Below are 13,346 nucleotides of genomic sequence, written 5' to 3' on the forward strand. Positions count from 1 at the left end.
CCTGCCCCTGCCCCTCTCCCCGACACCATACCAGCTGCAGGCCCTCCTGTGCAGACTTCCTGCAGCAGGCACCTCCTTCCTCGGAGCTTTAGCTCTTGCTGACCCTCTGGCCAGGAACTTCTCTGCCTCAAGGATGGGACTTGAAGGACGACTCTTCTCCCTCCTCTCATTCAAGTCTGCCAGCAGTGGCTCCATTCAGGAAGGCCTGCCCTTTGGAATTACCATCTACCCCTCCATCTGCCCCGTCTCCTTAGCACTTATCTCCATCTGACTGACTGTGTGATGTCCATCTTCTTCTCAGCTATTTTCTGTATCCTTTATTAGACTCCCATCCCACAGGAAGCGTTGGCTAGTTTTGTCCACTGCTGCAGCCCAGTGCCAGGCACTCAGTAAGTACTTGCTAAATGGGTTATTCTCAAAGCCTCCTGGTTCCCACTGGCTACTCAGTGCTTATGGTGCTTGCCTCACCTGGCAACGAATTACACTGGGCAGACGGAGTGCCCTGTTCAGCACAGGGCCATGTCTGTGGTGGGTGCTCAGCAAACACTGGTTTCTAAGTGAAGGCCCCAAACCTAACCTGGTCCACTTCTGTGTTCTGAGAAGAGAACACTGAGATCTGGATTAATTCAAGCATGCAGCAATAGTGACTCAGCACCTACTCACACTGTTCATAAGAATTGTTTTTGGTTTACTCAATGTTATTTAATAGAAAAGCCAATCTGAGTGGAGGGATATGTTGTATCCCTTGTGCCTTCTCCCAGATATGATCACCTGGCACTCTGGCCTCAGGTCTGGAATTTGGGCCCCACCTAATCCGGGAGGATGCCATAGGCCTCTGCAGAGTTGTGCTCCAGCCCAGAGGAGTAGAGTGGGCACGTCTGAGTGTGGAGGAGACAGATGGACCTGCTCTCTGGAAAACAAACAGAGGTGGCCTTGGGGAACCAGGGAAGGTTCTGGAGCAATGATCTATTCCAAGTGCACATGAGGGTGTGGACAGCAGTCTCAGAGCTGGCTTCACTTGCAGATACACACACTTCAAAGCAGGCCACAAGCCCCTCATGAAAAGTTCCCCACACCAGGCCTTCCTTTCCACCATTCTGACCTGAGTTGGGGCAGGGGGAGGGCCTTCTAGTTCCCAAAGAAAAAATGGAGAGAGAATTACACAGCCTTATTTTTATTAGTATCTACCAAGACAAAAAAAAAAAAAAATCAAATCAAAATTCCCTCCCTGTTGCACCTCCACCTAGGCCCTCAGGGAGCAGCGTCCACCTGGGGAGTGCCTGCTGCCAGAGCTGTCCTCAGAGCTGGGCACCTGTGCATGGCCACCCTTGTGTCTGCAAGCCAGTCACAGGCCCCTTCTTCCACAACGTGGGGATGAAAGGGCAGCTGGCATTTCTCCAGTCCTCAGCTGTCAGCCTTGGGAACTTGGAAAAGATCAGCGATGTCCAGCAGGGCTTGGCGGATGTGGTTCCCAAAGCGCTGGGCATTCTGTGGGAACTGAGGACTCAGACACACCATCTGGAGAGCTCCCACCCCTGACCCCACAAACAAGGACTAATCTCCACCCAGAGATGCAGTGTGCTCCCGGGCTGCCCCAGGTGGTACCCCTTCTCAGGGCTGAGCTGGAGCAGGGGAGACTCACCGTCTCTGAACTTGAGAATTTGCTGGAGATGTGGAAGAAGATAGTGTTTTCACCTGCAATCATGTAGGAAACCCCATAGCCATCATCTGCTACCTGAGGAGGAGAGGTGAAGTAGAAGATGTAAACTGACCTTGAAGGCCTGAAAGCCAAGCTGGTGTTGCTCTTCCCAAGAGAGACTCAGGAGGAGGTCCACCTCTAGATGCTGCATCCTTCCAGAGGGCAGGACCCTCTCCCCACCCAGGAAACAGTGTGAAGATCAAACCATGCTGCCCCTCTGGTTCTGGACCCCTACCAGGTATCCCAGACTGCTGTTTCCCCCAAGAACCTCATGCTCTAGACCATCCTCCTTTCTCCAGGGAAGCCTCTAGCCTTCTGACAAACCAGCTGGGCATCTGGGTGAATGTCTCAGCAGGAAAGAGCTGGACTCGCTGAGTAGACGTATTTCAGAAGGACCCGACATGTTGCCCTGTTCCTTGGAAACCTGCTCTGGATGTGGTCACGCTTCAGTGGAAAGGTGCTTAGAATGGCTGGGTCCTGGTCCTGTATGCTGGGTTGACAGCTGCCATTCTGCTGTCATGCAGGTTTGGGAATTTCCTCTAAACAAGATACTCCTACCCTGGTCTGCCTTAGTCAAGGCTCTGCACCCCCTAATGAAACCCTGGGCTTTGGTGCTGCCCACGCCTCCTCAGGGATACTCACAGGGCCAAAGCCACCTCCAGCACCCAGATGATTGGGGTACTGGTCTGGGTCAAACATGCGGATCTGGGACTGAGGGATCTGGCTGGTGGAGAGGCGCCAGGGTTCTGAGAGCACCTGCAAGAGGGAGGCGAAAGCCAGCTAGGCATGAGGCACTCAGCACACTCAGGTCCAGACCTGAGGCAGGCCACATCTGACGGAAGGAGCAGGAGTACGCAGTGTTCAGGAGCTCCCTGGCTGCTGCCCCTGGTCCACACAGCCCTTCTGTATCACCTCAGCCTCTGTGGGAAACCCTCCATCTTGCCATGCAAGGCCCTTCTGGCCCCTCCCCTGCCTCAGCTTCTTTTCTCAATAGCACAGCCATCACCTGATGGGTCACACATTTGTGTGTCTCCCTTACAAGCACAGTGACTCTACCAGGAGGACCCTGCTGACCTGGGTTGGGCATGGTGTGGGAAAGATGGCCCCCACCTTCCACAGCAACTTCAGGGGAACTGGCCAGGCAGAAAAGAGTAGAGCCCCATCCCAAGGCCAAGCCCCTGGGGCCTGAATGCAGGGGGATGGAGGACACACCCACCATCAACACTGACCTTAGCCAGGAAAGGAGAGCTGATCCCCAGGTACTTGGAGACTACATACAGGCAGAAGAGGTGCCTGTCAATTCCAGACCCTGTCATGGCCAGGCGGTACATATTCTGGTGCTTCTCAGAAGCTTTCCGGAAGAGATCTCGGAGGTCTGCTTTCTGGAGGGCAGAATTAGACGGGTAAAGAGTAGCCCTGACCCTTAAGGCAGACAGGGGGCTGGGGAATGAGAAGCAAGGGTGGGGGCTCACCATGTGGGACCCCTCCATCATGGCCTGCACAAAGGCTGTGGACTCACTGGTACAGGAACGCACGGTCTCAGTCCGCCCCTCCCGGAACATTCTGGTCATGGAGGCCTCATAAGTCAGGCAGAATTTGCCCTTGTCCTGGGGTACACAGAAGGGTGAATCCATCAGGTAACCCTGGTGCTGCCCTGCCCACTCAGCACCCAAGGGGCTCCTACCCGGAAGTGAGCCAGCTGCAGGGCGATCTGCACGAAGGCATCAGGGCTGGTCCGACATTTCTTGATGAGGCCTTTGCCAAAGGGCAAGAACTGGAAGCAGTACAGCTCCACGTCATCTGCCAGTGCCTTGGCCACCTGGTAGGATCTCTCGATGACCACCTGACACTGCCAAGACATGGAAGAGTCAGGTGGGGGCGGAGCCCTCCAAGCAGGGCTCCAGGTCATGTCTCGGAGGCATGGCATCTTGGTGACAGGTGACAAGCAAAGGTAGCTTAACTGGCAGGGGGCACAAAGAACAACCTGAGGAGACTCTGTGAGGCCCAACTAAGCCAGAGCGGGAAGAGGGAGGCATTAACAGGTGCTGGTAGACATAAGCCTTACATCTCCACCTTTCACCAATGACAGATGACCCAGGGACTCTGCTTTCCCTGTGGCATCCCAGGGGAGCTCCTGTCCCTTTCCCCTGAGGGCCAGACCAAGTAGTAGGGATTAGAGGGGAGGAGAAGGCAGAGCAACTCAGAACCCATCACTCATGTGCCAGCCTACTGCTCTTGGTTTGCATACCTGCTCAGGAATGTCCCACTGCAGCCTCTGAGGAGGTATTAGCATCGGGTTTGGTTGGCCCAGACAGTGCCCAGTGTCTGTGTAGCCCAGGTGGAAGGTGTCTGTGCCCAGGACAAACTGCAGAGAAACGTCAAGCTGAGAACTAAGCCTCATTGCCAGTGCCTGCCCTGCAGATCCCCCTCCAACCCTGTTACCTCCCAAAGGTGCCCAATGATGGGGGCATCTGCCCACGCGTGTTCTGTGTTGAGGCCCAACAAGCCATTCTTGAAGGAGATAAGAGTGAAAGATTTGTCAAACCACCTGAAGGAGAAGTAGACACAGGGGTGACTCAAGAGCTGGGGACATACACAGAACCTTACACTACAATCCCTAATCCTTCAATTCTGACCAATAATCCAAGCCCTAAACCTAAACCTAATGTGAAGACTCCTTAGTCTTCAACTGTAACCCTAAAAGTAACCTCTATCTGCACTCCAACCTGACTGCTGACCGTGACCCTGACTTCTATCTTAATTCTCTAGCCCCATTGCCAACCCTCAACACGGAGGCCAAGGCACACACCTGTTGTGGCAGTTGCCATGCAGCAGGGCCTTGCCGTAGAGGCTGAGACTGGCCTCGTCATCAGGGTTGTAGCAGTGGGACTCTTCATCCAGGGCAACAAAGAAGGCAGCACGCTCGATGGCCTCCAGAGCAGCTTTGTTCTTGCCAGAGCTGAAGAAGGCCTGGCGTGCCTGTGCCCACTCTACCCTGGGAGCACAAGGGCAGAGGACTTTGGATCTGAGTGCCACCCAGGACCTGGCTGGGCTGGGCTGGGCTCGGGTGAGGGAGGAGCATCTGGTCCCGCCCTCCACTGCTGACATCTCCAGGGCCCTCACTGTGTGGTCCTACCCACCCCCAGTGCCAGGGTGGCAGACAGGTCCAAGCTCTTTCCTCATGAGGCCTTGAACCTAGGCCAAGGCAAACCCTCCCCACAGGCCCGGATACCTTCCCCCTGCAGTGAGGGCTGCCAGTCTCTCCTCCCCAGGCTGGGGTGGGGAGGGGTCATCCAGGATCTTCTGGAATTGCATTTCCAAGTCCCGAGGCTTGAGCAGGCGGGAGCCCTCATAGAGCCACACCTTGAAGAAGCGGCCCTTATGGTAGACGGCCACGTGCCTGCTGTCGGAGAGGTGCTGCAGCACATCTGTGACAGAGGCCGGTGGGCAGGCTGAGGCAGGTCCTTGGGGAGACGTCTCCCCATGTGAGCCCTTTCTAGGTGGCCCTGGCAGACTCTGCTTTGCCCAGCTCTATCCTGGGCCTTCCTTCCCCTTGGGGTGGATCTCCATGCTAAGCCAGGCCCTGTACTACCTCACCACCATCCTGTGAGATCTTCCATAGAAGAAGGAGCCCACGAGCTAGGAAATTATACAGATAGCCCCAGGAGACAGTGTCAGAAACAGGGAAGGCTACTGCCTCTGCCAAACCTGCTGCTCTCTCCTCCTCTATGGGCTCTGGGGAGGGTATCTGTGCTTCTAAGCTCCACTGCTATTTACTCACACGACCACCTTCCCATGCACAGTGAAGCCCTGGAGGGGAGAAGCTCTGTTCTGGGCCCCTTGGGGTCCCAGCACCAGGATCATGCCTGCAAATGACACATGTCTGGTATCCGTCACAAATTGACCACTTTTCACAGGTTCATGATCCTGAGACACTGGAGATTCTGGTTGGTGAGCAGGCAGTAGGGCACCTAGCCATGATGGGCCAGTGGTGCTTGGCTGTGGCCTAGTACCTGTTTCCTTGCCCGGGATGCGGGTGGTGTTGAACATCCTCTCCATCTGGTAGGAGCACATGGGCACTATGCCCAGTGCCATCACCTGGGAGGAAGACCCAGGATGGCTCAGACTCAGGCCTCCCCTTCCCACCCCATTCTCAATCCTGATGTAACTCACAGGCTTGATTTCTTCACGGTCCAGTTTGCGGCGATACATGATCATGGCATGGACGGCATTTCCCAGGCGGGCTGCCTGTACTTGTGTGTTCCTGACCAGCACAAGGTCCTACAGACAGAGCAGAGCCTGCAGGGTGGGGGCCTCTGTCTGGATCACCTGGGTCTCACCCCACCAAGGACCAACTTATCCAGGGCACGAGGTGCTCTCAATCCAACGTGTAACTTACACTACCCTGCTCCAGCTACCCAGCTTCAACCAGAGCTGCATTTTTCATCTGTTGCTATTTTATTTGTTCATGTTTTGCTTTGAAGAAGGGGTTCTACCACCAAAGAGCAGCTTAAAACCTCTGGTTTGGACAGGTTGAGTGTAAGTTTCTGGAAAGACAGTTTGTGGAGGAGGGGAGTTCCAATAGGCTGCTCTGTCCTGTGCACTCTGGACAGTGGGAAAGGAGAGAGCAGGGAGACCAGCTGGCTGTGCACTAGCGACAGTCAGGACAAGTGCCAGTCAGGTGGACTGAGATAGACAGTGAGTTCCTGAGCCCTAAGAAGTGAAGCCTGGTTCTCATCACATGGCTCCACAGAATGACAAAGCAAGGTGGGTTTAGGAAGTCCCCTAGAAACGGAACCTGTGGTTGGGAAGCTAGTGAGGGAACAAGAAAGGCCATGTCAAAGTCTGAGTCAGGCAGGCTGGACAGAAGGCGGTCTCTGAGCCCAAAAGACCCCACGAGGCAGTGACAGGCTACAGGGTCTCAGGATTCTCCTTGTCCTGGAATGGCCACTTCCCCTATACTGCCTCAGGACTCTTCTTCCAGGCTCTCCCCTCTCTCCTCCCTCTCTCTCAGATCTCACTCTACAACCCCCACTCACTCACAGGAACTTCCATTAAGTCTTTGGGCTGTCCTAAATCCCGGCCCCAGAGCCAGGGGGCTCTAGTTCTTACCATGACATAGTAGTTGCTGTTCACCATGAGGGGACTCCTGCCTCGAAGGTAGATGTACTCTTCCCACCAGTCACTCACCTGTGGGTGGATGGAGGTTAGAGCAGGGGAAGGGGCAGTCAGACCTATGGGTGAGGACAGGCCCAGGACAGCAAACTTACATAGTTCGTTGCCCACCATGACTTGAGTACCAGGTATTTCTGCAGCCTGGGGGCAGTCTTGTCCTGGAATTCCTTGGCCAGTGTCTCCATGCGGTAATATTCCTCATCATCCAACAAGGGCCGTACAGACTCCAAGTACTGTTCAGCCAAGTTATCATTACATGGGAGCCAGACGGTGATGGCTACCTCTGCCTTAACTCTCTTCCCACCTCTCTCTCCTCACCCTGGCCCCATTACTCTCAAGCCCATTATTTACAGGGAATAGTTCTTTATGTTTGGGCAAGTTTTCTGAATCCAGCCTCCTGTGCCCACTGGGACCCAGGCCCTCACCCGCTGAATTGTGGCTCGTACGCTGGGGACAGGAAGTTTGGGCAGAGATGTCTGGAAGCTGTACAGCATGGGCCGCCGGCTGGACAGAAGGCGGACACAGATCTGGGGACACAGAGCACAGAGTTGGTGTGGGAGCCAGTGGAAGAACAGACACAAATCAGCAGATAAGTGAGGTCTTCAGAACTATCCTGACCCCTTCTGGACAAACCATGCACCAGACACCAGTGCTCAGTCTGCCTCTCACCTCCTTCTCAGACCCCAAATGAGCCCCGCAGGTTCTCAAACCAAGTGCCTGAACCCGCCAATACTTCTGCTCACAGCCCAGATCTTGGTGAAGTGACTGGTCTTTCCATGCATCTCAAACATCCACCCATGGTAAGAAAGAAGCAGCTTTAGGGTTTGGCGGAATAAGAAGATGCCTGTCACCCAGACCCCAGTGGAGAAGATGGCCATGCTGAGAAGTGCCCGGGTCTGCGGGGTCTGGTAGGGGCCACACCTGTTGGAGAAGGAAGGAAGGCTGCAGGGGAGACCAGTCTTGGGAATTCTGACATGCAGTTGATGACTTGGAACGATCTCAGGGGAGGCGCAGAGGGGCAAGAAACTCTCTGGGCACACAGACTAAGGTATATTTATCAAATACAAACTGATGTGGGACTGAGATGATGGTGGCCCTGGGGGAGCACTGCCCCTGTGGCCAGCCCTGGCTGTTGTCCTGTATCTGCCCAACTCAGGAACCCTGGCCTTGGGAGCTACCCTGGTTTGCCCTTGACACTTTTGCCTTCTTGGCTTCTTACCTCTCAGGGAGGCAACTCTGGATACAACAGACCAGACCCATGGAGATATCCACCTTGTAATAGGAGGAACCCATTGTTGCCATGACGACAACCAGCCAGCTGGTGGGGCTGCCAGGGTACACACCCCTAAGGATGCCATTCTGTGGGGCAGAAATAGACATCCTTGTGGAGAAGAAAGATGAGGTAATCAGGCACTGTGAAGTCCTGGGACCTGGCTCTCTGCGCGAATTGCCTCAACCACCTGTGTTCTCCTTCTCAGGCCCTCACACCTATAGCACCCCATTGCTCACCGTGCCCCACCACACCTCTGTCACCACCATGGTTTCTGCACTGCTAGGGCTTGTACCCACCACACTGCTAAAGCAAAGCAAGGAGAGACCCTGATAATGGGGCCTCTGCCCTGCACCTGCTGGGAGAGAGGTCAGGACCACCTGAGCCCACCTTGATGCGAATTAGGCGTTTCTTCCAGGAGTTGATTCCGGACAAGTAGATGTGTTTGAGAGCCTCCCGACTGAGCCGGAAGTCCACCCCGTCAGGGGTCACAGTGAACTGGAAGGCTACGGCCTGGTGTGCTTCCGCCATCCTGGGGGTTGGTCGGCACCTGGGAGTAGGTGGCAGGAGGGTGCGCAGCGAGCTCAGGCCAGCCCCGCCCCGGGCCGCCCCCTCTCCGCTGAGGCCCCGCCCCACTGGCCCAGGCCTCCCCCGCCCCCCAGCCGCCCCCTCCCCCCAGCCGCCCCCTCCCCTGCCTTCCCGCCCTGCCCCCACCCCACTGGCGGGCTCTCCCAGCCCCGCCAACTGCCGCGGAACCCGCGGAACCCGCGCCCACGTTGGGACTGGCCTAGCTATGATGGTGAAGGAAGTGGGTCCGGGCCATGAAAGCTCCAGGAACCCCAAGGACAGCGAAGGGCGGCCTTGGGCTTGGGAGAGGCGTCCTGGGAAGCGGAGTCGGCCTGGACAGAGCCGGGTTCCAGGCGCCCCCAACTCGGGACTTCAGCACCGGCTTGGCTCCCGAGCTGGGCTAGGGGCCGAGTGGGGGGCTTGGCCGCCCTTTTCGGGTCCCTACTCACAGCTCAGGTTCGGTCCTGTCAGTGTATGGGGCTGGCCACTCTGGCCCATGTCCCCACGTCCTTCAGGCTTGGCCACCGATACCCCGCCCTTACCGGGAATCTGACACCCACTCCCAAATTGGGGTCGAGAAAATAGATGCAGGGCGGAACCAGAAACCCCTTCCACGGTGGGAATCAGGTGGGTAGGCGAAGTTCCTGCAGACTGAAGGGTGCTTGAAGATCTGGGAGCCCCAAGGGTTGGGGATGACGATGGGGGTGGGGGGGGCAAAGCGTTTCACGTGAGGAGGATGGCATTAGAGCTAAAAATAGTTGAATGTAAGGGAAAGGTCGCTGGCTGTGTCAGCTGAGCAGCCTGTTCCCTGATCCCTTCTCAGGCTGGCTGCTCATCCCAGGGCTCTGTGTAACCTCTTCACTCCCCAGTCCTCCCTTTATTTGTTATTCTAGGCTGCAAGGAGGGGAGGGTTGAGGGATAGGGTACCCCAATGGGCAGAATGGATCCTCAACCATTTTAAGCTCAGACCACAGGACAGAAAGCAGTGGTCACTTGGTCAGTCTGTGTGCATTCCTTGGCTTGGTATTTTTGCTGCAGCTAGTCAGGAACAAGATATCTTGTGAAGGAAGAAGCTCATTTATTAAGGTACACAGCCCAAGGGCTCCTGCCTGCCTGCCTTGGGGACTATTCAAATTGGAGGAGAGGTCAGCCTCCTCATACAGTTGCACTGTGGGGCACAGCCCCATCCCAGGGACTCCTGCCCTCTGCCCCTCCCTCCAAGGTCCTGCCCTGGAGGCTCCAGGAGAAACTCTGAGGAGTAGGAACTGGACAGTCAGGATGATGAGTGGAAGCTGGTCAGCTGTCCCTTCTGTTGGAAGTAGAACTGGAACCGAGACTGGGCATACTCCTAGGAAAGGAAATTCACCTCACACAACAGTGAAGAACTTAGGACCAGCACCCTATACCATCCTTTGACCACCTGGTCCCTGGTGCACTCCAGCTCCCACCTAACATGCCCACCTCTGGATTACTTACCAAGTAACCAAATTCTATTGTAGACATGGATGCCTGGAGGATGGACCATAAACCCCAAAAGAAATGGGATGCCAGAGCATACCTGGAGGTGGGGGCAGGATAAGAAGGGGCATTTAAGAGCACATTTGGCATTGCCTGGATCCCCTTCCCTAGGCTGGTCAGTCCCTAAACTCTAACTTCTCCATTATTCTAATCCCTACCTCATCCTGACTCTTCCAGTTCTCAAAACTGTTCCTCCTCACCAGCCTCAACCTCATGTTCCATATCTCTGGCCTCAATGTGCATTGGCACCTTACCTGTAATCCCCCTTTTCTTGGAGCCCTGTCCTACTCTCATGGTGCCCCTCCCTTCCTCACCGACTGACTTCTACCAGCAAATCTTCTTCCAATTTTTTCTGTTCCTCTTGGGAGAGGGTCTCGCCTTTCTTTACTTCTGCCAGGTAATGGCGAATAAAATGGAGCTGAAATCAATGGACAAGAGCCAGGAACTGGAGAGACTGAAATATTTAGCACCCTTTCTGGCCATACCCTTCGAAGACTGACTTCCCTCCTTCCTTACAGGATGAGGCCTGTTTCCCATCCTCCAGCCCACATACCTGTTGTCCCCTGGTAGGGTAGTCTGTGGGCTGTGCTTTGTAAAAAGGCCATTCCTCATGAGTATAATCATAAACCCATTCACAAAAATGGTTCCCAATGTCAAAGCCTCTGGGGAAACAAGGTAGACATTCAGTTCCCAAAAGTCCTGGGCAGCTACAATGCAGAGATGAACACCTGGTCTGTTTTTCCTCCCATGCAACCAGGTGTATAGCAAGGTAGACATTCAGTTCCCAAATGCCCTGGGCAGCTGCAATGCAGAGATGAACACCTGGTCTGTTTTTCCTCCCATTCAACCAGGTGTATAGGAGCCTTTCCTCCTACCCTCACCTGTAGTTATAACTGCTGTACTCGAAATCAACCAGCATGAGACTGTCAGCATTTTCAGGCTCTGAGAGCAATAGGATGTTCCCTGGGGGAATGGGATGGGGTTCGGATCACATGAGGGCCCTTTGGCCCCTCTACCTTGGATTGGAAAACTTCTCCTACCTTCTTGGATGTCATTGTGGCAGAAGACCACTGGCGATGGCGTAGAATCTAGCAGCTTTCTATAAGGGTAGGAGAGGCATGGGTACTGATTAGGAATGACTAGAGTCACCCTCGTAGGCTAGGCCATGACCCAAACCCTAAGTAGATCCTGGGGAGGACTCCTAGTTTCTCGGTGTTACCTTCCTCACACCCACAACTTGCCTGCCCTTACCTGAGGTTGCCCATCTCATCCTTCAGGCTGTACATCTCCAGCAGATTCATATTGAGGAGGCCAGTGGGAGGCAAGTCCTGGATCTGCTTTAGGTACCTGAAGCCCAAAGAATAGAATACACTCACTCTGCTGTCCTTACCCTCTCTCCCAACTACCCTTGAAACCAGATTAAGTCATTCTATTGGCTGAGAAGCATGGGTGCCCATACCAGATACTGGAATGCCTAATCCACTTGACTGTAGGGCTGGACAGAATTTGGTTCAGTTCAGGTGTGTGCCAGTTCAGGTAAGTCCTAAGCCTGACTTACCGTTCCATGGTCCCAAACAGCCAGTGGGGCTCCTTGGTGAACGGCATCTCCATGCCATGGAATCGGGCCATCTTCGTGGCAATGGCTGCTGATAACACTGGCTCTCGAAGCTCTCGAGTTTTCAATGGTCGGCTCTGCACCCAGGAACCTATCAGGGTGGTGAGGGGGCAGGGGCAGGAGGGGCAGGGGTAGGGGAATGGGAGGAGGCCAAAGTCTTGGGGAAAAGACTGGGATGTGAATGCAGACACTGGGGAAGGGATAGGGACTGAGGGGAGAAGGCGATTTGGGGAGAAGAGGGCTGGGTTCATACTGGGAGGTACTGTTCCAGCCGGCCCTCTGGAAAGACTCCATAGAGCTGGGGACCCAGCGACCGCTCTGCAAGAATGGCAAACATCACGCTTTCTAGGACCAAGGAGTCTACACCCTGAAGGAAGATGGATAGTAAAGGGGCATGTCAGGAGGACCTAAGGCAGTGGGGCACTGGCACATACAGGAGCGTCTGCTTTCCGTGCCCGCCATAGTTGGAACTATCTACTACCTGGAGGCTCTGGAGCACAAGTTCTAGTATGATAAAGTACAAATCACTGAGTCCCTGGCCTCAACGGCACAATGGGGACGACACTACCAGCACGACTTAAGGCTGTATGGGGCCATCCTGCAGCCCTAACTCCCTCTTACCTGCAGGATGGCCCCATACAGCCGTAGCAGCACCTCCCGGGGCTCCTCGCCAACGCTGGGCAGGTGGTCCGGGAGCGAGCAGCGGAAGAGCAGGTTGCTGAGACCTCCGCTGCAGACCCACATCAGGCACCCTCAGCAGGAGAAAGTCCCTCACAGTGCGACCTAGCCCCTCCCGGCTCTGCCCCCGCGGGCCCCTCCCGGCTCTGCCCCCGCGGGCCCCGCCCCCGCGCCCCGCCCTCCGCGGGCCCCGCCCCACCCAAGGCGTGAGCACTCGGAGGCAGCAGAAGCGGGAAAGTCTCGAGGACTCCGAGGGTGACCCTTGACCCTGGCCCCGGCGGCGCACAGGAGGGGCTAACCCCTGACCTCCCACCTCACAGGGAAAACCCTCAGCTCTTCCGGCCGCACTCGGCGCCAGGCCCCGCCCAGGTACTCCCGGCACCATTGGTAGGCTCGGCGCTCGGCGTCACGCGACAGCGACGAGGAGCGCCGCCGGGTCGGGGCCGCGTCCGCGGATTTAGACTGCCACAAGCTGTCCTTGGCCAGGCGGCCGCCGACAGCCCCGCCTTCGGTCACAGTTGTCCCGCCTTCGGCCACAGTTGTCCCCTCCGCCGCCATGGCGCGGGCTCCGCCGGGCCCAACGCCCAGTTGCGCTCAGCTCCCTTCGGACGGATTCGGCTTCTTCCGGCCGCGCTCGGCTCCGCTTCCGGCTGGTCTGCGCTTCTCCGGTCATACTCGGGCCTCTCCGGCTCAACTCGGCTCTCTCCGTGACCTCAGCTTTCCGAAGGCCCCAAATGCCGAGTGTCTTCGCTGAGCCCCTCCCCTGTGCAAGGCAAAAAGCAAAGTCTCTTTCCCTGGGTGGGGCGCTTGTCGGCACGCCCCTC

At 56.0% G+C, this 13,346-nt stretch overlaps 2 protein-coding genes across 17 annotated transcripts; both read right to left on the reverse strand.

The window, feature by feature from the left end:
- Nucleotides 1-1,158: 1,158 nt before the first annotated feature.
- On the reverse strand, nt 1,159-9,411 carry CPT1B (carnitine palmitoyltransferase 1B). 2 transcript variants are annotated; one of them, XM_081309242.1, is made up of 19 exons: nt 9,254-9,411; nt 8,535-8,694; nt 8,094-8,233; nt 7,618-7,795; nt 7,300-7,401; nt 6,970-7,107; nt 6,812-6,889; nt 5,873-5,980; nt 5,713-5,797; nt 4,932-5,127; nt 4,509-4,694; nt 4,142-4,247; nt 3,948-4,064; nt 3,384-3,548; nt 3,172-3,306; nt 2,929-3,081; nt 2,342-2,455; nt 1,643-1,735; nt 1,159-1,488 (listed from the first exon to the last, which is right to left on the reverse strand). In XM_081309242.1, the coding sequence occupies exons 2-19, from the start codon at nt 8,673-8,675 to the stop codon at nt 1,405-1,407; spliced, it is 2,319 nt and encodes a 772-aa protein (XP_081165368.1). In that variant the 5' UTR covers nt 8,676-8,694; nt 9,254-9,411; the 3' UTR covers nt 1,159-1,404. The 2 variants fall into 2 exon arrangements, with proteins under 2 accessions (XP_081165368.1, XP_081165367.1); XM_081309241.1 differs by lacking the exons at nt 7,618-7,795; nt 8,094-8,233 and having other exon boundaries at nt 9,254-9,392.
- Nucleotides 9,408-13,278, reverse strand: CHKB (choline kinase beta). Of its 15 annotated transcripts, none has more exons than XM_081309255.1 (11): nt 12,836-13,267; nt 12,466-12,574; nt 12,098-12,211; nt 11,788-11,921; nt 11,481-11,576; nt 11,270-11,328; nt 11,111-11,192; nt 10,783-10,891; nt 10,544-10,647; nt 10,188-10,269; nt 9,768-10,059 (listed from the first exon to the last, which is right to left on the reverse strand). In XM_081309255.1, the coding sequence occupies exons 1-11, from the start codon at nt 13,078-13,080 to the stop codon at nt 9,985-9,987; spliced, it is 1,209 nt and encodes a 402-aa protein (XP_081165381.1). In that variant the 5' UTR covers nt 13,081-13,267; the 3' UTR covers nt 9,768-9,984. The 15 variants fall into 15 exon arrangements, 14 of the variants coding, with proteins under 14 accessions (XP_081165374.1, XP_081165378.1, XP_081165376.1 ...); XM_081309253.1 differs by having other exon boundaries at nt 11,788-11,935; nt 12,829-13,267; XR_014023951.1 differs by having other exon boundaries at nt 10,022-10,059; nt 10,484-10,647; nt 11,788-11,935; nt 12,829-13,267.
- Between the last annotated feature and the right edge of the window lie 68 nt (nt 13,279-13,346).

The sequence above is a fragment of the Spermophilus citellus genome, assembly GCF_964194105.1.
Source record: "Spermophilus citellus genome assembly, chromosome: 10".
In the NCBI taxonomy this organism is placed as follows: Eukaryota; Metazoa; Chordata; class Mammalia; order Rodentia; family Sciuridae; genus Spermophilus; species Spermophilus citellus.

Coding starts and splice junctions, on each gene's coding strand:
- CPT1B (XM_081309242.1), bottom strand. CDS start 8,675: ATGGCGGAAGCACACCAGGCCGTAGCCTTCCAGTTCACTGTGACCCCT. Junction 4,695..4,931: donor GCCCTCACTGCAGGGGGAAG/GTATCCGGGCCT, acceptor TTGTGCTCCCAG/GGTAGAGTGGGCACAGGCAC. Junction 3,549..3,947: donor AGTGGGACATTCCTGAGCAG/GTATGCAAACCA, acceptor ATGTCTTGGCAG/TGTCAGGTGGTCATCGAGAG.
- CHKB (XM_081309243.1), bottom strand. CDS start 13,080: ATGGCGGCGGAGGGGACAACTGTGGCCGAAGGCGGGACAACTGTGACC. Junction 12,212..12,465: donor TGTATGGGGCCATCCTGCAG/GTAAGAGGGAGT, acceptor ATCTTCCTTCAG/GGTGTAGACTCCTTGGTCCT. Junction 10,270..10,782: donor ACCCTACCAGGGGACAACAG/GTATGTGGGCTG, acceptor CCCCACCTCCAG/GTATGCTCTGGCATCCCATT.